General features: G+C 35.7%; 1 protein-coding gene across 10 annotated transcripts in view; it reads right to left on the bottom strand.

The window, feature by feature from the left end:
* The window catches only part of Adgrl3 (adhesion G protein-coupled receptor L3), a 721,722-nt gene that overhangs the window by 374,640 nt on the left and 320,382 nt on the right, over positions 1-26,700 (bottom strand). For all 10 annotated transcript variants that reach the window (XM_076938716.1, XM_076938717.1, XM_076938710.1 and 7 more), the window contains one exon: positions 3,702-3,915. In XM_076938716.1, the coding sequence (XP_076794831.1) occupies positions 3,702-3,915 (214 nt within the window). The remainder of the gene's footprint in view (positions 1-3,701; positions 3,916-26,700) is intronic.

Below are 26,700 nucleotides of genomic sequence, written 5' to 3'. Positions count from 1 at the left end.
AACACATAAGAAACTTTTGTTACAAAAATACTCAAGGGAGCAAATATGGAAACAAAACATGGGACAGAAACTGAAGGACGGGCCATCAGGAGACCATTCCACCTGGGTATTCATCCCATGTACAGCCACCTAAGCTAAACACTGTTATGGATGGCTGGAAGTGCATGCTGTCAAGAACATGATATAGCTGTCTCCTAAGAGGTCTGCCAAAGACTAACACATTCAGAGGACAATGTTCACAGTTAACCACTGATAGGATCAAGGGTTTCCCAATGGAGAACTTAGAGAGAAGACTGAAGGAGCAGAAAGGGTTTGTGACCCCAGGAGGAAAGCAACAATACCAAACAACCAGAGCCCCCCAGGGTCTAAACCACCAGCCTGGGAGCACATAGGGAGGGACCCATGACTCCAGCGGTATATGTAGGGGAGGATGGCCTTGTTGGGCATAGGTGGGAGAGGAGTTTCTTGGTCCCATAAAAAACAAACACAGAGTTGGGGGGGGGATGTGAGGGTGGGGAGGGGGTAGTGGGGGGGTAGGTGCGGGCACTGGCTCATAGAAGCATGAGGAGTGGGGATGGGATAGGAGGTTTCTGGGTGGTAGGAGGAAGTGGGGTAAGGGGATAAAATCTGAAAGGTAAATATAATACCCAATTAAAAAAAAGAGAGAGATAAAAATTGGACAAAAAGGAGAAAATTAGAAAAATAGGAGATTTAATAACACAAACAGAAGGATTTAGAAATTTAGGACACAGTTTATGTTAATGGAAACAGCATCATAGAAACTGGAAAATCACACCCCCATAGAAGCACAAGGAGGGGGGATGGGATAAGGGGTTCCTGGGTGGTGGGGGGAATAAAATAAGGGGATAAAATTTGAAATGTAAATATTATAACCAATTTTAAAAAGGGAAAAAAAAGTTGTTAGAACCAACATCTTTAAAAAAATGTCAGCCCTCTAGGAAAAAAAATTTTTTTTTCTTCTTGATACTAAAACTTGTTCTGAGAATTGTATATTGCAAAATACACAGCCTTGGTGTATCTACTCATCAAGCATACTGAGCAGACCTGCCCAAACCTCTGATGTCCTGGAATTCCATCTGGATTCAGTGAAGACACAGCATCAGAGGCTTATCAACTTACTCTTCCCCCCACCCCTCTTCTAATATCTCAACACCCATAATCAGCTTGAAGAAGTTAAAGAAGAGTCAGCGCCCCTATTCCCTGGGCTTGGGGACTAAGGTGGTTAATATTGGTCTGTCTTTCTAGGGAAAAGTAGTGGTTTTGTTGGAACAAGGAAGATTAGCTAGGACTTATTGCATAGCCATAACCTATTGGTAAAAGTCTGTATAATTATTATCAAGATGAAGTTATAATTTCTTAAATGGAACAAAATTTACTTTGATTTCAAATTTAAGGTTTTCATTGGTATGAGCTTCTTATTGATATAAAAGTGAGATGAATATTGATACTCTCAAGGGCATTGTGCCTGTATAACACATTTAGGAATACAAGGCTTAGACCCGGTTCTTCTTTAACTATTTTAACTGATTTGGGACGGTTAGCCTATGAGTTAAGGGACTATAGCAAATTCATGGCTTTGAGTTTATTGTTAGGGTGTTTTCCATATTTTATTTAGAAATAGCTGAGAGGAGTTAACAGACCACAATCCAGGTTACCTTACATGGATAGTTGGTTTTCAAAACGTCAGAAGTCCATAGAATTGACATTACAAATATTTCTATAATAATGTTCATTTTGATTAGAGACCTGTTTGCTCCTGACAGCTTCCTGTCGTGGATTCTAAGAAGAAATTGAGCATCTTTGGAGTTATTCCAATTGTGGTGAGACAGCCACTAGGCAAGAATTGCCTCTTTCCATCTACAGACAAATTACTGTCCAGAAAAGGACACACTTGCAGAATAGTCAACTGATTATATCTGCCAAGACAGAGTAATCAGCCCTTAATAATTTTGCATCAATAAGGTCTGTCAGATGATTCTGGGCCAGAAGGCTGAAGATTTGATGCTCCAACGTTCGGTAGTATAGGGGCTTTCCAGGTATTCAGCGGTCTCTATAAATTGGCTAAGTTTTAGAAGCTATGCTTAGTGCTTCCCTTAATTTCAGTTAACTCAGTCATTCTGGATTTCTGACAGGGTTGAAGACCTATAGTTTCATAGCCAATCCTGGCTATTTACTTTGAGAGAAAAGATTTGAGTGGATGGTTTTCAGCTGACATCCATTCTAAAGCCAAGAAAAAAGCCAGGTTCAAAACTAAGTGTTTTAGTTAGCAGAGATGACAGAGGTTCTGGTTAGTCAACAAAATGATGGACTGGGTGTTAGGACTATCTTGTACCTAACTGGTACAATTAGGAATAATTATGCTCTAATTGTATTTTGAGAGAAAAGTTTTATTTTAACAGGAAGGGGGATATGTAGGAGGAGCTAAGGGGGAAGGAATACGGAGAGGAAGAGATGGAGTAAGGAGAGGAGAAGATGAAGGAGAGGAGAAGCTAGGTGATGAGAGAGAGAAAGAGAGAGGGGGCATGGAGGCAGATGTTCACATGTCTCCACCAGTCAAAGATAGTTTATATATCTAGGTTGAGTATTGGGTTACACTTCTGATTGAGCATTACCAAACTTATAAAGCCTTTGATTAACATTTTAAAAATTTGTATAAAAGCAAAAAAAAAAGGGGGGGCATGGGATAGGGGTTTTCTAGGGAGGTGAAAGGGGGAAAGGGGATGGCATCTGAAATGTAAATAAAATATAAAAAAGAAGAAACTTATGACAAATCTTCTTAAATCTTACCATCAGTTTTCCTTATCTCTTGAAATTACATGCTACCTTGGTTCACACATTTTTATGTGGTAATAATTTAGTCAAACATATTAAATCCATTTCAAATACTATAGTGCAAATTAGTATTTTCTTCACTTTTCCAACGTAAAATAATGCTTTATCAATTACAGACTACTGTGTTCTGATTAATGATTATATAAATCACATATTGATTTATTTTTATTTTTATTTATGTGTGTATGTGTATGTTGGCCTTTCTGAATATTCACCACAGGAGTCCAGGTGCCGATGGAGGCCAGAAGCAGGGAGTCAGAAACCCTAAAACTGTAGTTACAGGCAGTAGTTGGTGTTTGGTATCCATGTCAGTGCTGGGAATCAAACTTGGGTCTTTCGTAAGAGCATCAACTGCTTTTTTTTTTTTTTTTTTTTTTTTTTTTTTTTTTTTTTTTTTTTTTTTTTTTTACCTCCTCTTAATCACTGACACCTAACATGGCTTTTTCTTTTCTAAATTATTTGTATTCCCAATTCTTACATAATTAGGAAATAATTGTGAATAAGTCTATTTCCACACTATACATTTAAGAGAAAATTCTGACTTAAGACAATTTTGTCTCTTTTATAACCAATCCATTTTTAAAGAACACTATCAGTATATAACACTAGGCAGACTGCATCATTAACTTTACTAATAACGCTACTGAGCTTTCTGTTGTCCAAGCGCCATAGTGCAGATTGTAACACTGACACTCTGGTGTTACAGGGTGTGATCTACAGTGGAAATTCTGTAGTGGAAACTTTTCTAAAACACACACCACCTTCAAAAACCTTATCCACATTGTCTATCAAGCAAATTTACACTGATTTTGATACCCGTGCAAGGAAGAGGTCTGGGGGCACCGTACCTTTGAGACATAATCTTATAGGCATCTGGTAGATAACACCGAATATTCTCCATTTGAGCAGGGTCCGAGTCACAGATCTTGTCATCTGTCCTCCCGTAGTTGGCGCTCTCGATCATGATGACATCCGTACCAGGACAGCGAAGCTCAATGGGGTAGCTCTCACAGGAGAGCTCTCTGCGGACCACTGCCATGGGAATTGGGGCGCGGCTGAAAGCTACAGGAAGGTAAAAAAGACACCATCATCATTGCACATCCAAGGACATGACACACATTTGCTTTTGCAGTACCTGGGTTAACTAGAACAAGTGCTAAAACAGCAAGGAAATACAATTTTAAGTAATATGGGATATTTCTTTTTCCAGTAATAACAAATGACAATTTCTCCCGATCTATGTATAACAACAACTTCTTAAAAGTCTAAGCTGCCATTTATTTTGTTCTTACGACGCCAAAAAGTGAACTTTTAAAAATGAAATTGATGTTTTCAGGAGATGCATGTCAAATGTAGATAACTGTTTTTAAAAACAATAAAAATGTTTAGTTAACCAATACCACGTTAAAATTAAGTGGAATCAATTTTCAAAATGAAATTAATCTATTAATTTCATTTCAAAATTAAATGTAATCAATTTATTGATATTTAGCCAAACTAATAAATAAACCATGGCATCATGTGTTTATTTTAATTGAATATCTTATTTCTTTTTGTGAATTATTGCCTAAGTTTGTACAAGCTATATTGTTATAAAAATCTTATATTAAGAAAAATCCATATTTATTGTCTATGGTTATCACAAGCTAATGTTCTGGTTCTCACATTTCAAATAATTGGTACACATATATACTTAATTTTACTACAGAAGATATCTTATCTTTTTATGTTGATATTAACATTTTCCCTTTCCTTGCCAGTACAACACTGGAAGAAAGTCAAATGTTTAAATGTCATGAAAACTAACTAAGTTTTTCTTAAAAAGATATCATTGAAATTATAGTTGAAGTATTTTCCAACTGTGAAATAAGTAGATTTTTAAATATTTTTATGTAAGGGACAGATTAAATTTGCACAGTTAGTTAATTCCCTAATGTGTCCATCCATAAAAACAAGTATTTACAATCTATGCATTTTTTTGTTCTTTTTCTAAGCATAAAATGTGGAAGACAGGGTGATGAGGAGATGCAGAGATAAGAAAAGAAGAGCAGAGGAAGCGAAATATGATGACCGTTTTGACTTTAGAAATAGTGATTTCTTTTGAAAACGTCTATTATTTTAAAATTTAGAATGACATAGCTTCTGTCGTATTTCTGCTTGTATCATAGACTTCTTTTAAAACTCCTGAGCAGGGTCTAAATCACCAGCCTGGGAACACATAGGGAGAGACCCATGGCTCCAGCTGTATATGTAGGGGAGGATGGCATTGTCGGGCATTGGTGGGACAGGAGGTCCTTGGTCATCCTTAGCTGGATGCCCCAGTGTGGAGGAATTTGAGGGTGGGGAGGTGGGAGTGGGTGGGTGATTGGGGGCAGATCCTCATAGAAGTAGGAGGAGGGGGGATGGGATTGGGGGTTCCTGAGTGGGGAGGGAATGGAGAAAGGGGATAACATCTGAAATGTAAATAAAATATCCGATAAAACATATTATTAAAAAAAAAACTTCAGAGCAGAGCACTTACAGTACTTCTAGCTGTGGCTGGAGGGATGAGACAACGGCCAAGCACACAGCCTCCTAGAGGGTCTAAGTTTACTTCCCAGAACCCACATCAGAGAGCTCTTAACTGCCTATAACTGCCTATAACTGCAGATCCTGAGGATCTGATATCCTCTTTTGGACACTTTGGTCATCTACACGATGCATATGTACAATGAAATAGGCATGCATATTTATACATAATTAAAAACAAAAAAAAATTAAAATAAAAAGTACTTCTGCCTGCATTGTACATTTGATTCCAGAATGTCTGACTCCCAACATGACACATATCTCAGCTATGACCTATCTATTTTCCTTCTCTTACACACACACAGACAGACAGACAGACACACACACACACACACACAAACACACACAGAAAGACACACACACACGCAGACACAAATGTAGCACATTGTAAACACTGGCCACAGACATCGTGATTATTATCATCTTATCATCATGAGAATCTGACTATAATGTTATTTTCCTACTTTGTCTTGAGTCAATATTTTGTCAGGTTATTGTCACAAAGGAGAAAATGTTATCTACTGCTCTTAAATTAAAGCATCCCTGTTTACCATCCAGGAATTCATATAGCTATCCAAACATTCATACTTCTCTAATATTAAGATTCTATCCCCATAAATAAAGACATGTTTTCTTATCTGAATCTGAAAAAAAAGACAGAATGATAAAAAGAAAAATGTTCCAGTTCATGAATCCAGCGTCATGATTTTGTCTCTTAAATGGGATCATATGGGTTTTCTTGTTTTCAGAAAATTTACATAAAGACATAAGTTTTAGTGCCTTATAAGACATTTTGAACATTTGTTAAAAGACAAGCTATACCTGAACCTTGGTTTAGCTATTTAGGAAGGATTAGTTTGTAAATCGTCCGAATGCTGTGTTTATCTGGCTATATTATGGTGATTTACTTAGGTTGGAATCAAGTTAATTTAACAAAGAGAGAGCACATAAGCAATCCATGCTGACAGACATCCTGTTGGAGTAAGTGGACAATTTGGCTGATTAAACTCATCAGTCAAGTTTGTCAAAACATTGACATAGCTTTAGCCTGGGTTGTCACTGTCAAATGTATCATTAAGATCCAAACATTAGACAGATGCAGAGTCAAGTAAAATGTGAAGGAATAAATTTTCCATGTATTCATTTTGGATCTACAAAGATGACACCTCTCTCTCTCTCTCTCTCTCTCTATATATATATATATATATATATATATATATATATACACACACACACACACACACACATATATGTATATATACATACATACATACACACACACACCGTACGCAGACAGGTAATTTTTTAAAAGATTTATTTATTTATTTATTTAAAGTATGTGAGTACACTCGCTGTCTTCATTCACACCAGAAGAGGGCATTAGATCCCATTACAGATGGTTGTGAGCCACCATGTGGTTCTGGGAATTGAACTCAGGACCTCTGGAAGAGCAATTGGTACTCTTAACCACTGAGCCATCTCTGCAGCCTGACAGCTAATATTTTATATAATGCTCCAAGTTCCAACTGTGGAAATGTTCTTCCTTTTAACATAAAAATCCACCCACTTGGTAACCCAGTGAAAAAATTCACTCCACAAATGATGTGTGTGTGTTTTGATGGAATGCATTCCTGGAGACTACAACATTGCCTAGTTAGCTATTCAAAGGGCTTCTTAGAGTAATGCTAAATGTCTTTACAAACAAATATGACAAAAAAGAATTTATTAAAAAGTACTTCTGGCTGCATTGTGCTCCTACCTCCATGAGGGCTGCTTTTAAAGTTTTTGTTTATTTTTCTCTCTTTTAGATTTAGACACACACACATGCACGCACATACATGTAAACACATGCACATACTCATGTGGGGATTGTATATGTGTGTGTGTGTGTATGTGCAAGTGTGTGAAGGGAGAGAGAGAGAGAGAGAGAGAGAGAGAGAGAGAGAGAGAGAGAGAGAGAGAAGGCGAGAGACCAGAGCCTCAGAATATACTACAAATTCCATGCAAAAAAACAGACCTAATTAAAAAATTATCCTCTGTATAAGATTTAATGATAATTAACTCATTTTCATAAATTTCTTATTTTTTAGAACCTTTATGCATTCCTTTATTAAAAATCTCTATTTTTTTGTGGTTCCCTCTTTGGGCTTTCTCCATTATCACCAGGGCTGATCAATTATGCCTGCTGGTATATGCTCTAATGGACCCATGTGTATAATAACTACACATAGAGAGACAAGTGGCTGAAGCTAGTGACCAAACAGGACTTAGATATTGTCTCCTGAGCTCCAAGTAGGACTTAGAAACTTTCCCGGATAACTCCAGGAAACAAAACTGAGACTTTCAAATAGAGAAGTATTGTGTAGGGCATGGTGGGTGGTTAGCAGAAGGTCATCAATAAGATGTAATAACCAAACAGACTGAAAGACCAGCAATGATTAGTTAGTTGAGGATTCTACATAAAGTAATATAAGTAGTTCTGCTTCATACACACTGAGTGAAGGAAGTCAGAATAATACCTGTATGTGCATAATTTTGGGGTCATAAATCTAGATTTCAGGAGCAGTATACAGAACCACAGTAATATGTAAGCAGAACAGGAGTGGACTACTAAGAGAACACGGATAGAGCAGCAAGGTTGGAGTTATCAGTGGTCACTGATCCTTTGAAGGAATTTGATACTTATCACTAGAGAGACACAACAATTGGGGTACTGTCTATTCTAGGACTATGTAGACCATATGAATTAAACCATTTGTCAGTACAGTGGATGGGTCTTTAAATAGGAGAGGTAAATAAAGCACTTTATTTTTTCTTCATGTGCCATAATAGACTTTAAAAAATGGTTGTACATAAATGTCCATAAAACAAGAGGTAGTATCTGCATCCTGTGCTATCTTTTATAATTGAAAAAAAACCAAATAGTCCACATTTGTATTTATTGTTCATTCCCTCCGTTATGCTTTTGTTTATGTATTTTTAAAAATAATTCTGTCAAGAAATTTCTTTCATAAGAATGTCAAAGAAACACAGGACAGAAGGCTAATTTGTATTAATTAAATGAAAAAAAAAAAAGATCATTCCTTTAAGATGGTAACAGTAAAGAACATATGAGGTCTATGTTAAAGAACATAGCAGCCATAATATTTAATGGTTAAACTCACAAGGTAAAAGACAGAGAAACAAGGATGGGAACCAGGTCCCTGGCATAGACAGATGGGTTGATATATGCTGCTGTGAACAAACTCTTGTAAAAGATGAATTTACAGAGACCTTTAAAATGTCAGAACTGTAGAGAAGATAACCTGGGTAGGGAGCATAGGCTGTTCTATTGCTTTTAAAGAACATTATGCACTCGTTTTTAATATGCCTTATAAGTCTTTGCTACTCCTCCATGCTTACTGTCTTTTTCTTTCTCTATGTCTAGCCTTAGTGACAGGTTTCTGATGCCTATGGTGTGGAAGCAACGACTGCAGAGTTTTCCAGAGCAGTTCAATGAAATCACAAAGCAGTTCAGGCCAAATATTAACGGAACTCAGGCAGGCCAACAACGGAGGAAGGGCCTGAGGAGCTGAGGCCCCCTGCTGACAGCCACCGGTACTTCCTTGTAAGGATTCAGGAAACCTGGAAGCCTCACCACGCACAGACTGCCTTTCTTTACATGCAGTACATGCATGTAGTGAAACGACGCCCAGATTCCTAATGCACAGAAATTTTCAAAGAATGAATACATTGATTTTAATCCACTGAGTTTGAAGCTACAGAGTAAAACACAGAGCTCTGCCTAAAGGAATATCGAGAATTGACTTTGAAACCTTGGATCCTGAGTAATTACCATCCCAGTGAAAGAAAACTATTGCAAAGAGCCCATGCAGGTGACCTAATATTACTATCCCTTTTATTAGAAAAAAACATTAGCTCGATAGATACTATATGTACTATATATAACATATATGTAAAAAGCCACTAAATTTTGAGTAGATGATAAGAGGGATTTTTTTTTTTTTTACATCCCAATGATTATAAGAAAAAAAATGATCTTTTGAAAATTAAAAGATAAAAGTGACTCACATCCAGTGAATTCTGAGGAAGAAGTTAATCAACCACTTGTACATGCTGACTAAGGACTATCTAATTTGTTTCTTAATCACAGATGGGGATATGGTACTAAAAGGTATGTGTTTCTATCCTTTGACAATGGTATTGGCAAGTACTTCATCACTAAAATTTTTGCCATAAAGCATATATTACCAATTTTCATCCTTCAATGAAGTCTTTGATGTGATTTTCTTAAATATGTCTGTTTTCTCTGTGCCACTAGCACATGCCAACACATTGATTTAACCAATAAAAGTGTGTCAGAAAATTCAGTCTAAAATGGCTGTCAGTGAAAGTATCATTGGAAGCCAAAAGAAGTATCAACTCTACATCTCCTTTAAAGGTGCATCTACTAGTATGAGTCCAATACCACCAATTTCAAGAGTACTTCAAAAAAGAATAATTTGAATGGTATTTCAGCACTCAGTTAAATGAAATACCTAGAAAATTTAAATTGACAACATAAAAAAAGAAAAAGGCTATTAAATTCTGTACTAAAAAATAAAAGCATGAAATTTAGGTGACTTAATATGAAAAATTAAATGTAAATGAAAAATATCTAATGAATAGTGCATTATAAAATATCTGCACTATATATATTGCAAGCACATACACACACAAAGCTGTGGACCTCAACAGAAATAGTTTTCAAATGGAGCAAATGCTTGAATAAGTGTGTTCACATGTAGTTGCTATAATTTTTCAGCAATTACTAAATTTTATTCTACATTTTCCGCTAATTAAATTTACAAGAAAAAATGTCTCGATTTGTATCAATTTTGATATTATCATAATTTTCTCAGTCTTCTAAATGTCAAAAACTTCAACGTGGATGCTCAACATGTCCTTAATAATTAATAATTATAATTCATGATAAACGAGGGCTCAGGAAAAGGATTATGTATTTCAAAAGAAACTTTTTAAAAAGAAGAGACCCTCTACGTTTGTTCTACATGTGCTGTGATCACACAAACGTGACCACTTGAGACATAAGAGATGGATGTTGTCTAAAACCCCCCCACTTAGGTGCCACCTCAGGCCTTGGGTGGTCTTGCATCGAATAGGGGCTGAACAGTCTGCAGTAGCTTCAGGGTTACGGCATAAAGTCAAGAAAGTGATTAAACTTTCTGCAGTTTGTGAAACACTAATTAATAGCTCATTTAAAAATATCAGCCTAAGGAATGATCACAATTAATGTGAGATCCACTGTAAGACATCACAGAAGGAATTGAACAATGGGAAATCTGAATGCTTACGAGTTAGCTTTCAAGCACTAGGAAAGTATTATTTGAATGAAAAGACGAGCAAAATTATTTTCAGCATTATCCTTTCCACTTACTACAGCAGAGAACTCTGTCCTACACAAAGGTAGTAGAAGAACAGGGGTCGGGAGAACTCCTTGTCGTAATGAAGGGAAAGTTCACTGATTCTCCCCAAAAGCCATAGGACAGAAGGCAATGTCCTAAGATAAACTAGCAGTTTACATATCAGAAGTAACTAATCTGAACTTCATGTGTGTCTGGCTTACCCAAGAAGGCAGAATTGTCCAAAGGATTGTTTAAAATAATTATGATGAAACGTCCTTTGACAATGTCAATCAACGTGAAAGAGTGCACCAAGTCTTATAAAATTCAGAGCACAGGAATCCGAGAACATTAAAAACAGACATTGAATCATTATATTGTTAACAGGCAGGGTAGAAAGGATAATTAAATCTGCAATGGCCTTCTGGGGTACATACTCAAAATACAAAGAAAATTTTTTTTTGCCCACTTCAAAGTCACTACTTAGTGTTGCAAGAATATACAAACAGAAGTATTAAAAAGTATCACCTAACTCTTGGTAAGATTTTGAGATGTGTGATGTAATCCAGGTAAAATATTAAAAAATTCTGTAAAAGCAGTTATAAAAAAAGATACAGAGGCACATGCCTCCAGCACTTAGAAGGCAGATATAGTCAGATCTATGTGAAGTTAAGGCCAGCTTGGTCTACAGAGAGAATTCCAAGACAGTCAAGAATACACAGAAAAACACTGCCACAAGCTAAATAAATAAATAAATAAATAAATAAATAAATAAATAAATACGCATGGTGTAGGAAGGTGAAGCCAGGGAGCAGAAGAGTTGAAAGCTACATGGAGGAGCCTAATCTTACTAAATGTCTACCATAATAGTTCATTGGTGCATTACAGTAGCACTAGACAATGATATATATAGATTTTATCATTGATAGACTGAGCTATTACTATAATCTTCTATGATAATCATAGCTACAATTTTAGTAAAACCCAGATTATCATCTCTGGATATCATCATCTTTCTATAATAATAATAATATGAAGTCTTTATTCCTCAAATTGTACTATTACTTAGTGAAGCATAACCAATATTAAAAATCAATGAGGTTTGGATGATTTCCTACATTAATCCATCTTGCTACCAGATTTCACTATTCTATGAGTTGAATGTTCCTTTCTGTAGACTTTTGGTGGTCCTCCTGTGTTCCCAAGAACCTCATTTGATGTTGATGTATTTCCCTACTCTCTGATTTATGTCTGATTATTTGTCATAGAAGATTTCACTTAAATTTCATCCCTCACAACATTTAAACTAAATTCTGATGGCATCTGACAAGCTTTATTTCAAAACAAATTTCTGGGGTTATTATATTCTGATAAGTTAATAAGTTTCAAATTATATGCATGTACTTATGAATTTTTCGTCTATTCTCTTCATTAATCCTGACATTTAACTGACATATAAGGTAGTGATAGACATGTAAGTTAGCATGTACTTGGACACACAACAATGTATATATAATTACATATCCTATGGAAAGTGCTTTTCAGGGTACTTTTCTACTATTGATGGTTTATTTTAAGTTTACTTTGGTATACAGTAAAACTATATTATTTATCTTAGTTTAACTTCAAGTAAATTTCCATGATAATTGAGTCTGTATAAAGGTCCCAGCTATAGACTGGTTTAAGGGAGTGACAGAGGCCTCTTATTTTGATAAACTATTTCACTTTAATCAGTTTGTTTTTTAAAGTTTTAATGCATTTTGTTTGGTTGATTGTTTTCTGATTTTTCAGGGTTTCTCTGGCTATTCTGGAACTTGCTCTGTAGACTAGGCTGGCCTCAAACTCAGAGCTCTTACTGTCTCTGCCTCCTAAGTGTTGGGACTAAAGGCGTGCACCAGTACTCTCTCTTGCTATACTGCATTTTGAAGCATTCTTTGCTTTTTCTTTATGTGTACTCTTTTTCAGTCTATACTTTAAATCATTTTGAGTTTTCTGAAAGAAAGAGATTGATCATTTCTAAAAATCAAATACTATTTATAATAAAATGTAAACAATATCCAGTATTTCAGATGTAATGTTTACTCTGTTGTATGACAGAGCCAAGTTTACAGAACAGTGAATAAAATCTAGTGCATTTAAAAAATAATATATGATTCTGTAGAAGTATTTTTTTTCTTTTTGTACTTATAGTCAATTTTATGTGGCCAGATTCTTCCAAGCATTTCTGATCAAGAGAGTCTAGTTCATGGACTGAAAATAATACAAATTAATAGATTCCCATTTCACATATAATTATTAACATATAATTTTTAACATTTCAGGAGCATTTATTTTCAGGTGGAAAACTTATATATGTATATGATTCTTCTACCAGAGGGAATGGGAAACTAAAAACTAGAATTGAGAAACATGATCATTCAATCAGGACAGTATTTCTTGGGTTTGCCATTTCTTTTAGTATATAATAAAGATTTTAGAGACTTCAAAATTGAACAAAAAAATTTCATTTTTTATTCTAGGGATTGTAACTAAAATATGTCCAGATGTATTTAAAATATGTATACTGTAATAAAGTAAAACATAAATTCAATCTGACTAAGGACCTTTAATAATAAAAATAAAAATAAAAAATAAAGCATGAAGGGAAATAACAATCAATAATATTAATATTTTTAAATTTAGTATCATCAAAATAATATATGTGTCACCTTTATTTTGTGTAGGTTTTCTTTGAGAAATATATACATTACCTTTATTTTGGTTTTAATAATATATACATCACCTTTTTACAGGTGGTAAATTTTTTAAATAAGACATATTATCTTTATTTTGTATAAGTTTTCTTTAAACAATGAATACATTATCTTAGGTAGGTTCTTATTTTCCAAATACAAAACAAAATCTGCTATATATTAGCACAACCTACTAAACTAAGTATAATGCTGAAGCCCATTTTATGGCTTAGTCAGTAAGATGTTCAATGCACAACCATGAGGACCAGACCTGAGATTGGCTCCCCAGAATCCAAATAAAGCCAAGGACTAAAATACTCCTCTATAAAAGCAGTCAGCCATGGAGGAAACACTCATTGATGGATTCCTGAAGTTCATGAGCCTCCTAGTCTAAATAAAATGATGTTCAGAAAAGCACCTTATGTCAAACAACAATGTGGACTGAGATCAAGGAGAACATACGTCCTCAACCTCTATTTTCTAAATGCACACATGTACATATGTACTGACAGCCACCTCTGCACATACCCAAAACAAATATAAAATAAACAGTACATAATTCCTCATACACACACACATACACACGTGCTGATAAATTTGTTATGTGGCTAAATTGACCCACAGTTTATTTCAGAAATTCCCTAAATACTTGGCATGAAAATCTATTGAGTTTTTGGTGAAAGATGAGTCTTCAGAACCATCAACATCCAACATACCAAAATTTTTTATTCGGGTGGTCTTGAGTGAGTCCAGATCACACAATGGAGTTTTGCAAATACATGGAACATCTACATCTGGAATAACTATAAATCTCTGTGGCATTTACTTCATATGACACAAAACAATTCAGCATTATTCATGGGAAAAACAAATTGTTACATAAATAACAGAGGTTTGTTTTAATCATGAGTTGCTGTTATATAATTTATAGTATTTTGAGATATTACATTGCTACAGAAACCACTAATCAAAGAGATATACTTTAAGTTTATTAAGGATTGAGACCAAGAGAGATTAAACAATAGATTCTACTATAGTAATTTTCTTAATTTATAATTGTCTCATAAATTATTCTTTTTAAAAATTTACATGCATACAATACTGAGTTTCTTTTCTCACCACATGTGGGTATCCTGAGTTTTAACTTTTAAATCTAGTAATGTACTCTGCTATGAACTGGTTTGCAGTGCCAAATGGAATAACAAAGAAAGCCGAGCAAATCATGGTTTTCAATGAAGCACAAAATGACGCAGAAAGAGAATAAATGCCCACACAGTATTTACACATGTTAACGTTTCTTCAGTTCTTGAAGATCACTTGTAAGCTTCTGCACAGGCATTGTAAACACACTGGAATAATATCCACATGTTTAAAAGTGATAAATTGCATGATTACAGTGTTTTGTATGGTTTATGGGCTTGTTTTCCTTAACACTAAATCTATTAAGGCAAGTTTTGCCAAGAAAGGGATTTAAAAGAAGCCAGCAGAATTTTCAAACACTCTCTTAACAAACGTTATTAAAATCTTCAAAAACACATAAACAGTTCCTTTTGGAAAAAAAAATCATCTGATGTGAACCTCTTATTATTTGTAAGCTAATACAATTTATTTATCTATCTGCTCAACCATTCATTTGAAAAACAGCTGTTGAGTTTTATTGCATGCCAAGAAATGAGCTTTATTCTCTGGGAGATGAATATGAATGTAATGAATATGAATGTTATGATTCCTGTCCAAAAGCTATTAATTCTTTAGCAACTTTTGCAAACTTTATATAAGTAGTGGTAGATTAAATGAGGCTACTTATTTGGACCTCCCTCCAAGGAATTAAATCAATTCTAAAGCACAGTAACAAAATATAGTGGTCAGAACATAACATAATCCAGGTCATTTACATCCTGCTAGGCTTTTCAGTGACTAGAAAACATTGATATAGGGCTGGAGAGAAAGCTCTATGGGTACGGTGCTTGCCACAGAAGCATGAGGACTTGAGTTTTGATTTTTAGAACCTAAGTAAACATCTGAGTGTGTTGTCAATATTTCTAACTGGGAAGGTAGAGACAAAAGGATCATGAGATGTTGTTGATCCGCCTGTCTAGACAATGAATGCCAGACTCAGTGATCCTGGCTCAAGAACAAAAATGGAGAGCAATAAAGAAAGGCACCATATTGTAATGCCTAGTCCTCCCCACACATAAGTACAATTAAAATTTTAGTGCCTTGTCTATAAATGTAAGTACTGATCACATGACTCTTCCGTTAGTGCTCTCAGTTACTAATGGTTGTTTGTATAGCACTGTACAGTAGACGCTGAACCATTAATAGGTAAGAAAAGAAGAATGTGGATCCATTAATAATAAAGATTCAACTCAGGCTGTATGTATTCACATAACTGCTGTTAAGAGGATTAGAAGAGAACAGAGAAAGAATAGAGTATGTAAGCTGCAGAAGCCCTCAAAATGCTTACTTTATGTGGGGTTAGACATAAAGAAATTAAATTGAAAGATGTTAAGATTAGACAGTGAGAAAGGCAAATATGTAAATGACATTAAGTAATATAGTCATCACATAATTATATGTTAAAAGATAAAGGAAAATTGAATGTAGAAAATATAAGGTACCATTACAACTGGAAATATAACCATCCAACAAGTAGATAATGAGAATTACTTTATTGTCTGCCTTGACAAGACAAACATAAGGGGTTAGTGAGATAACTAAGCCTAAGCCTGTAAAGGTATTAGTTACCAATCTTGACAACCTAAGTTCCATCCCTGGGATTCATGAAGAAAGAACCTACTCCTACCAGCTGCCCTGTAATCTCCATTCCCATGCTATGCCATGTATCAATGAATATCCATAGACACAAAATAAATGAACAGAATGAAAGTTAAAAGAAAAAGAAGTAAGAAAGGAAAGGCAGGAAGGAGAGAAGAAAAAAAGAAGCTAATGTAAGATGGGCATTGGTAGATTCAGTAAAAGACCTAGATTGAGACTGAAAAGTACTCAGATGGAATTCTTAGACAGTGTGAAGACAAAGGTTCTCTTTAACCTTTTCTTAGTTACAAAGCAGTAGTATAGTATTTCGATACTGAGAGAACTGAGGTATGGCTTTGGAACACAGACCCTATTGTGGCCACTACTCTATATTTGTAAAAAAAATTTTTTTTTTTTTGCTGAATTGCTAGGTTAGCCAGTATTGTTTTGGGTGGGAGGAGTTTGAAATTTGGATATATACTTAATAATTGTACTGAGTCCTTTTGGTCAGCTGTTAAGAATTACTATAACCTGGTAGCTCATGAGAAACCATTTAATTATGACATTTCTAATGGCTAAAGGGTTTAAGATAAAAGCCTTGGTAAATGTGGTGTCTAGTTGTATTTCTTTGCTCCTCAACTCTGCCTTGCTCTTCATGTGTCAGAAAGGCAAAGGCATCTCCCTGTGTCCTGTTCATAAGGGTATTCATCCCATCCTTTATGTTTTAGCCATCTTGATCCAACCGCCTCCCTAATATCATTCCAAGTGATTAAATCCAAATGTGATATTAGAGATGTACAAATGTCCAGTCCATTGGAGTCCCTAAAACATCCCTGAACGTACCTTTACTGAACTTATTTTAATATGCATGCATCATTAAACAGGCATCTCATCAGGACCGAGAACTGCTTTAATGAACAAAGATACCTACTGCCAAGCTTGACGAACTGAGTTCAATCCCTGCATCACCCACATGGGTACAAACAGAGAAACAACACGTCAAGTTGTCCTCTGCCCTCAAAATGTCTCCTGCCTTATGTACGCATGAATGCTCACAAAATAAATATGTTTTAAATGCAATCATGCACGTCTCCCATTTGTCTAACTTTACAAGCTCAGTTAGACATTCGCCTTCTCAATGCCTATAGTCTTGTATCTGGAAAATTAGGGTTGATCAGCTGCAGGTGCTTTAAACTTATAAAAGCCATTTTTTATTCCATGACACCTAGCTTCTTGTCCTGCAATTGCAAGTAATTACATAGTGTTTGGTAATTTCTTTTCTGCTTTAGAAATCTATATCCTTATCGTGAAATGTGGAAAGTGAAGGACGGAAGTGATTAATACCATCCTTAAAGCTCAGAGTCCAAGTTGAAAGTGATTGATGATACAACATGGGTAGTTCCATGTCCTGTAGGTTGGGATATTATATTTTAGTAGAACAAATAGATTAAATTTTTGTCCAAAGAAAAAAATCTCTGAAATATTCCCTTTAAAATAGACACTGAGATCAATCAATATGAGCACATACGTACTGTTAATGATAATAAACATAGAAGGCTGCTAATTACATGAAAATGGAAAATTGCCAAAAACTTCCTAAATTAAGCTATCATTTTGAATGTCATTATTTTAAGCTTTTACTACTATGTCTTGAGTTTCCTTACAAGCAGTAGAGCTATCAAGATTAGACCAAAAAGCCACTTCCTCCCCTGGGTAGGTTCAGGGTCTTTTAACATATAACACAAACACTTATACAAAGTCTATACTGAGAATAATTTAGGCTTGGTGAAAAGACTCAAAGTTAGATCACTTGCTTAGCAGTCACAAGACCCTAGGTTCAATACCCAAGACCTGAAAAAAAAGAAAAAAAAAAAAAACCATACCCAGAAATAAATGCTGGAATGTAGATCAGAAGTAACGCTACATTTAGTATGCACTAGTGCCAGGTTTAATTCCTAATATAAAAATATAAGAAACTGAAATAGAAAATATTTTTAAGAGCCAAGTAAATAAAAAATGCACATACATTCTTGATAAGAAGAAAAAAAGAAAAGACAATTTTGGGTACTTTTAAAACTCAACCTTTCCTACCACATGTTAAATCCTCATTCCTCAAATGTGTATTTTGAATCCTAATCTCTCTTCCCTCAAAATGAGATCTTATTTAGAAGCAGATCTTTGAGTAATATAACAGTTAAAATGATGTCATTAGAGTGATCCATTTATTCTTATAAAGGGAAAATCTGGACACATATGGAGAGAAGGCACCACAGAGTGAAGGCTGGAGCTTCATAGCCTTGAACAGGAATCCACCAGAAATCTTTACCTCATACTTTCTGAACTGTAGGGTAATAAATTCTGTGTTTAAAATGCCCACTTTGTCAGACACTAGTCCTAATAAGTTAATCTCCCTTGATCCTGAGATCTGAGCAAATTCTTGCATAGCCCCATTCTAAGATCAGAATAGCTTTAGACTTTTCACAGTCATGAATTTGAAATCATAAATCCTCATAACACATAGTCTAGAAATCCACAAAAGTACAAGGAAATTACAGAGAAAGGGTGTTCTAGAGAATAACATGCTTCATCTCCATTAATAGAACCTCCAATCCAAAGCATCAGAGTCATTAAACATAAATTGATACAGTCAAGTCCCGCAGACTTGTATTTCTATTCTAGTTCCACGTTTTTGGTCCCTTCAACAAGATTAATTTTCTTATAACAGAATCAGTAATGTCAAAACAGTGCATCATTAAATATAAATTTTAACATGACTTCAAGGTACCCTATGCTGAGTTGGAACATTATATTTAATTATACATAAAGATGGAAAATCTGGGTTTGACAAAACTAACCAACAATAGTTACATGAAATGACAAAATTAAAAACAAATTTATTAAGGAGTTACCGAAGTTGATCTTCCATCTAAAAATAACTTCCAAATTCGATTTCACTGAGGATAAAAATAATAATTTATGTATTTTTCCTAATATTTATTGGTTGTAATTTACAAATATTTATGAGGCAGATATGGAAAACTGTGTTTTATAATGAAGAGAAAAACGTGCTGAGAATACTTATTCTCTAAAATGATGGCAAATATTCACCCAGGAGAAGGCTAGAGAAATGGCTTCTTTCCAAAATAACAAATAAAGTCAGTAGGTCAAACTGAAAAAAAGATGTTTTCTCTCTCCTCTCTCCTCTGTTTCCTTAGTCATTTGGGTTTTATTTGTTTGTTTGTTTGTTTGTTTGTTTCAAATCTGTAAGTTACATACATTTATTCCCGTGGAAAATAAGACACATCAGGAAACCTGTTACTTGTACCAAGTCTAGTGCTGGAATAAGCTTCTGAAGGAGACACAATTTGAATCATTACATCTTGATGAATTAAAGGTCTGTCCTCCTCCAGAACACATGCTGTTTCTCAACCACCTTCTTATGATGTAGGATGAGGAATAGAATCCAGCCTTTCGAATTATTTTAAAATAGCACTTTAAAATGATGACAGATGAACAGAATTGAGCTTTTTTTTCTGTCAGAGAAGGTGTTTAATATTCAAGCATTACTCTCCAAGGTGGGGTGGGGGCGGAGTCTCATTAGCTATTGTGGCCAATGTGCGTTATCTCATGAAATTTTTCTTAATTGCATAAATCCAGCGAGTTACCAACTACTGGTTTAAAAACTGACAAAAGGCACAATCCAGCATTGTCCCCTGGCCTCTCTTTCTGCTTTCTTCCACTCACATGATTAATGGGAGTGCTCTAGTTCGGTACCATGATAGACTCCTCGAGAACCAAGGTGGCAGGGAAGGTTTCCTCAATGCTGCCTTGCTAAGTGGGGGCTAACAGAAATGGAAGGGTTTCCTTCGTGGGCAATGAGTCAGGAAAGGGCTTCTGGAAATGTTGCTTCGAGAAGCTCATCCTGTGACTCAGTAGAGGGTGACTACTGATCAAAAGCAAAGAAGGAAATGACCCATTGAGAACATGGCCATTGTTAAAGAAAAGGGACATTCAGGGAGTATCAGGTGTCAGGTGTCGGATTCTATTCTTCAAAACTACTTTTAGAATTTTATTGATGGTATTGCATTGTGGCCACCTCCACATACCACAACCTGAGAGCAGAGATCAGATGGCAACTCTGTTGGGCAGAGTTCTCTGTTTCCTTTCTACTTGGGTCAAACTCGTGTCACCAGGAGCCAGCTATCAAAATCAAGTCTCTTCATTTGTACATAAAGATCAGTTTTCCTGCTAAGCCACATTACCGGCTCACAAAGTAAAATTTTCGTTGACATCACACACACACACACAAAATGTATATCATGATGAAGAAATACCATGTCATTTCCTCTTCAGGTAGCAAGCTCTACACCCTGACAAGGACGTAAGCAAATAGGTGCAGAGGTATAACTATCTTAGTCTTGATTTTCTTGTTTCCTACATTTTGAGTCACACTTTCCTCCCCTTATGGCACTGGGAGGAAACAAAGTAACACATAACAAATATGTCAACACTCTAAGTACAAAATATTATAAAGCATGAACATTTGTGCTGGGGATAGCAACTGCCAGTATGTGTCAGACTCAGTGACTATTAGAGAACAAGTACGAGCCAAATTCAGCCTAATCATACCCAATGGCACAGTGGGAGCAATCCAAGCTTTTATTTTTAAACTTTTCCATTTCCTAATTTTTATTTAACTATCCACCAAGGCCACAAACAAAGGCAGCTCTCCCTGGCAGATGACGGACAACCACATGAAGACATCCGACTCACCAGACAAAAATGAACAGGGATGCAAATCCAATTCAGAAGCAATGAGTCATCTCTCCGCAAATAAATCAGTTCATTGACTACTCAGACAACAAAGGCTGGAACGCGATTGGGGTGAGGGGGCGGCGGCAAGGGTTGGGGATATTGGTAGTGTTGACAGCAATAATTAAGTAGCTACCCTAGCTGAGTGCTTACTCGGGGCCAAGCACAGTGCTAAGTATATTATATAAACTCTCATTTATCCCTTACGTAGAACAATATGTGATGAAATTCAAAATCCTCAAGTATGACTAAGCTCTCGTTCTGCACCAATACCTCTGCAAGGGATTATTCTCATTAATCCTCATTAAAATGATTTTACACATAATGTTCTCTTTTGCTTCTTAAGGCAATAGTTGTATAATCTCCCATTTACCAATAGAGCAAAAAAGGAAAGTTCAAGTCCTATGACCAATGTTCAACAGCATTTTGGAACATTAAAATGGACTTGGATACAATAGATATATTCTTGGGAGGATCAGAAGTGATGCAGATTTCTGCCAGACGCTTAATAAGAACCCTCTTTAAAGTAAAGTAGGCCCATTGTAGGAATCCTCAGAGATTCTGAGAAAAACAACTGAGTAATTACCAGGATGTGTGCCCAGCTATTTTAAAGACAGGAGATATGAATGTAGATAAATGATAATGATAGATAGGTAGATAGGTAGGTAGATAGATAGATAGATAGATAGATAGATAGATAGATAGAGGATAAGTATAGATACATAGGAGAAGTTGGGTGACAAGAAATAATGAGATAGGATAAGAAGTAGGCAGCTCCCTTAAAAAGGGAGCTATTAAACTTTATCTCTTTAGTAGAAGACTGGGGGCTCAAGGGCAAAACAATTATACATTAGTGTTTTACCAAATAGAAATTCTAAAATGTCACTTTTCTTACCCTTAAAATTCACTGTAGAAAAAGTCTAGTAAATGGCCAGGCAAGTTTTTTTTTTCTTTGTTGTTTTAAGATAGGGTTTCTCTGGGTAACCTTTGCTGTAATTCTATAGACAAGGCTGGTCCTGCACTCAGAGAATTGCCTGCTTCTGCCTCCTGAGTGCTGGGATGAAAGGCACCACCACCACCAGCTCTTTAGCAGGCAAATGTTTGTAAAGTAGAACTCTATGAAACCTCCATTCGAGAAGAATGTTATCAGATTTTATAGAAAGGAATTTGGGAAGCTATGTGGGAGAAGATAAGTCAACATATACGCATAAGAATGTCAAAGAGAAATAAAATTCTCATGTTGGTACACATCCAATAAAATATGAAATATATTTTTTACCAATCTCAAAACCTGTGACACTTTAGCAATAACCTATGCTATACTGTTAACACACCGCTGTCTTAATCAATAAGTTGACTGGTGGATTTTAAGCTAGGCACACAAAATTCCCAATCAGTTTTATAAATTCTTTCATTCCTGTAATCTTAATTTCTTTCTGACAAAATTGCCAGAGCCATCATAGATCTCTACCACAATTTGCATAAAAGAACACACACACACACAAAAACAGGCAAACAAATAAAAATACAGGATACCAAATACTGATCAATGATTCTGAGCCAAAGAACCCAAGGGCAAACTTCCATTGTAAGGAAACCACACCCTGGGGGAGATTCCTAAGGTTATTTTTGAGTGCTCTTATTAATTGTGACTCTGGGGACCTGAGGCACTTTAGCATTAAAGAGTGAAAGACAAGCAGTCAGCCTGCTGGATAATTTTACATTAGTAATGACTTATAAATGCCACTGAAAGGCAGCTCTATCCACTGGAACTGCAGTACCCATCATTAAAATGCCCAGTGCTATAGTAGCATACATTGATAATAAATGGGTTATCGACTTTTACTGTTTTATTTTCGCTAAAACTACATTGTGAATCTATGGACTCCAGCGATTCCTGGTGCCTGAGGTCTGTGAATCAATGGCATATTTGTAATAAAAGCAACTGACCCATGCATCCATTAAGAATCTGTAATGGAAATTTGTTTTAGATTATATATGTGCATGAGGGTTCTTGCTTTTTAAGGATGGAGTAGTCTAATATGTGTCTATGTTAAGAATCATTTTAACTGAGAGCACATTCAAAATCATCAATGCTTTAATCTAGGTTCAAATCATTATGTGCTTATTTTAAATATTTTTTTAGAAGAAAATATTGGTATACTTGAAAAGATCTAAAGTTTGAGACTATCCTCTACCACATATCTGAACCTCAGGCCTAATATTTACCAATAGTGAAAATTATCTGTTTTATATTGCTTTGAGAGAATACAGACAAAAGGTTTACACATGGGATAAGTGTTTTTGGACTAACATCTATTTTTACAAGAGTTAATGCCTGTATTTCTATGACAATACAGAATATACTTTCTTCAGCTATTCTTAAAGGATTTGAAGACCTAGCAACACAAGAATCCATGTTACCACACTGTAGATAGGAAGGCATGCCCCTCCAAGTGTGCACTCAACCAGCCTTACAGAGATCATCACCACTGCAGTCTCTGACATCTTGCATCCAACTATCATTATTGTATAGCTTTGAGTCTTTTACACTGTCTCTTGGCCTTAAGCATCTGACAGAGTGACACTCAGCTTTGGGTATTTAGCACCTACGTTTTATCATTAGAAAGACCTTTTCTCATGGAAGTGACTACCAATGTCCTGCTTAGGGCAGACCAGCCTTTGGACAGTCAGTTATTTACTGTTCTGATCAAATGTCTGTTGGTTTCATGAGTCCCTAAGTCCTTATTTATTCTTCCTCAACTAGCACTGTCTCCAAGCTCCCACTGTATATTTCCCAGGTCACCCTGAATCCTCCCCATGTTCTAAAATTCACCTTCATTTCACAGACATTGACATTCTTGTTTCTGATGTTCCATATCTCTAATGTTCACCTTGCCGTTTAGATCTTCTCTGAATATGTTCCCTGGGGATCCTGCTCCTCTTTCCCTGTCTTCCCTATGGCACATGGGAAGATATGATATGTTTTTTAACGCAAATCTCTTTTTAAAAATCTTTTATCTGAGTGTATTGCATTGCTGCTTATGCTTACGTGTATCGGTGTATTGAAGTGCCAGCAGAGTCCAGAGGAGGGTATCAGATTGCTGTGGGACTGGAATCACAGGTGGCTGTGGGTGTTGATAACTGAACCCATGTCTTCTGCAAAACCAGCAACTACTCCTAATTCATGAACCCTATCTCTAGCTCCAAACCAAACGTTCATACTTTTCTGCTCCCTCTGCCTCCAGTAGACGCTCTCCACAAGCGTATCTTTTATCTGTCACTTACACCCTTCCTCTACTACATTAGTCTCAACATCTGGAACACAGCTACTTATTGAAAAAAAAGAGACAGAATATCTTTCTCCATATAAATATATATGATTTTATTTAAAAATAAAAGCTCCTCCATATGCCGTTTGTGCACATAAGGCCGAGATCTGCTACCTGTTAGTGGGCCAAGTGTATAATATGTAAAAGTAAAATGTGTAAAATCCCTCTCCTCATTTTAGCATAAAAGTAGGAAATAACTTTCCATTTAAGAAAGGAAACAAGTGTACATATGTGAAGGTATCCTCCTCTTCCCTACTAAGGCAGAGATACCCTCTGAGAGGCAAAATCCAGGGTCATACTAAGTAGACTGTGACTCTATAGGATTAGGCTGGCCTCAAACTCACTTGCTTAAGCACTAGGATTAAAGTGCTTTACCAGGGTACCCTAGTACCCTATGAAAGAATTATCATCATAGGTTTTAGTCAATAGTCTCTCTGTCTCTCTCTGTCTCTGTTCTGTCTCTGTCTCTGCCTCTCTCTCTCTCCATCTCTCTCTCTTTCTCTTCTCTCTCTTTCCCTGTCCCTCTTTCCTCCCCTCCACAACTAATAGTGTATGTATAGAGATAACAAAATGAATGAGAAAAAGCATAAATAAAAATCAAAACCAAAACCACTCATTTGGTAGAGAAAGCCCTTATAAACGAGTATATTCCCTTAAAATGACAAATGAAGCAGATATTTTAGAAAGGCTCAAGTCTGCTTTACAGTAAATGTCTGTAGCTAGTGTGATATAAATTATCTTTAAAAAGCTATAATTCCAAGCTTGAGAAAGCTAAAAGTAATTAGCGCTTTAAATCTTACAAATGAACATGGGTTACACTGTATTCCAAAACAAGGATTCAAAGAATGGCCATTGGATTACTAGGATTTTTTTTTGGTTTTTGTTTTTTCCCTCCTTTTAATAGCAAAAACTCTCCCTTCCCGAGGAAACAGGCTCAAGTAGTAATTTGAAGAGAATTCCACATAACATTGATATTTAAATTTAGACTGCTTCAGTGCAACTACTCCTCATTTGCATATGCTAATTTCAAAATGGGCTGTTAACTCTGCTCCTGGCGTCAGAATGTGGCAGCCCCACGATGTCAGTCCTAGGAGTTAATTGAGAAGTTTAGAGAGCTTGGGCCAAGTCTACAAAACATCCTGTTGCCTAGACACGGATTAGTCCCGCACTTCCACCGGGCAAGACATGGAGAGCAGGAACAGCACTCGAGAGAGGCATGCACAATGAAAGTAGATAATTGAAATTTCCTTTCAACTGCACTTGTTACAGCAGAAATTATAATCAGTCCTATCTCTGCATGTTGAGGTTATCCAATGATCAATACTTTTTTATGGAGGAAAAAAAAAAAAAAAAAGAAAGTCCTACAGCCTATCCAACCAGTTATGTAATCAACGTGGGAGGCTGGCTGTATTTTAATGCTAAATAGCTTAAATTGTTTAGCTTTACTTAGTATTCCGGAACATATTATTTCTTTGTGGGAGAATAATTGTTACATTTTTAACCCAGCTAAAGAAAACTTCTCCCTTGCTCCTCTAACTAAAATTATAATTGTTCAGGTTTGAATAGAGCCCTGAAAGTTTGTTTATATATATTTTATTCTTTAAACTTCTATCATATTATTAATTTCAGCTCTCGGTAGCGTGCATCCTGATTACTGTCATGTCTCTTATACCTTTCCCATCCTTCTTACAAGCTCCCTCTTCCTTACAAGTCCTTTCCATGTCTGTTTTTTTTTTAAATTAACAAATAATGGGTTAGATAAAATTATGAGACTTTTTTTCAGTAAAGTATATTTTAAATGATTTCTGGTTCTCCATCTCTTCCCACCCTGCTACCCCTGACCCTTTCTGTAATCAGCCTCTCCTCCCAACATGGCCGTCTTTCATGCCCCCTGTGTTCTTTTGCCCAATTTTTACAACTTTTCTTTTCATCTCAGTTATAAGTCCAGAGATACTTATGTTCAAGATACCTTCTTTCCTTCACACTGACATAAACATTTGATATGAGTGTGGCTAGTCAATTACTAACATCTCGTCATGTGAAATCCTCATGTTTAGGATTTCCGCCATTTGTAAACGTGGCAAGCGTCAGCTTATAACGTATGCTTAGTGTTTAACATGTGTGAATAAGGAACAAGAAGTAAAAGGTAATTTATATGCATTAAAATCACTTGTTATCACCATGCATTGCATGATAAAACAGGAGATAAAAATCAGTTAAACCGGACAGAGACCCCAAAACAGC

This window comes from Arvicanthis niloticus, chromosome 7 (assembly GCF_011762505.2).
Source record: "Arvicanthis niloticus isolate mArvNil1 chromosome 7, mArvNil1.pat.X, whole genome shotgun sequence".
Lineage (NCBI taxonomy): Eukaryota > Metazoa > Chordata > Mammalia > Rodentia > Muridae > Arvicanthis > Arvicanthis niloticus.
The sequence above is the reverse complement of the archived record's forward strand: the minus strand, read 5'-3'. Positions and strand labels throughout refer to the sequence as shown.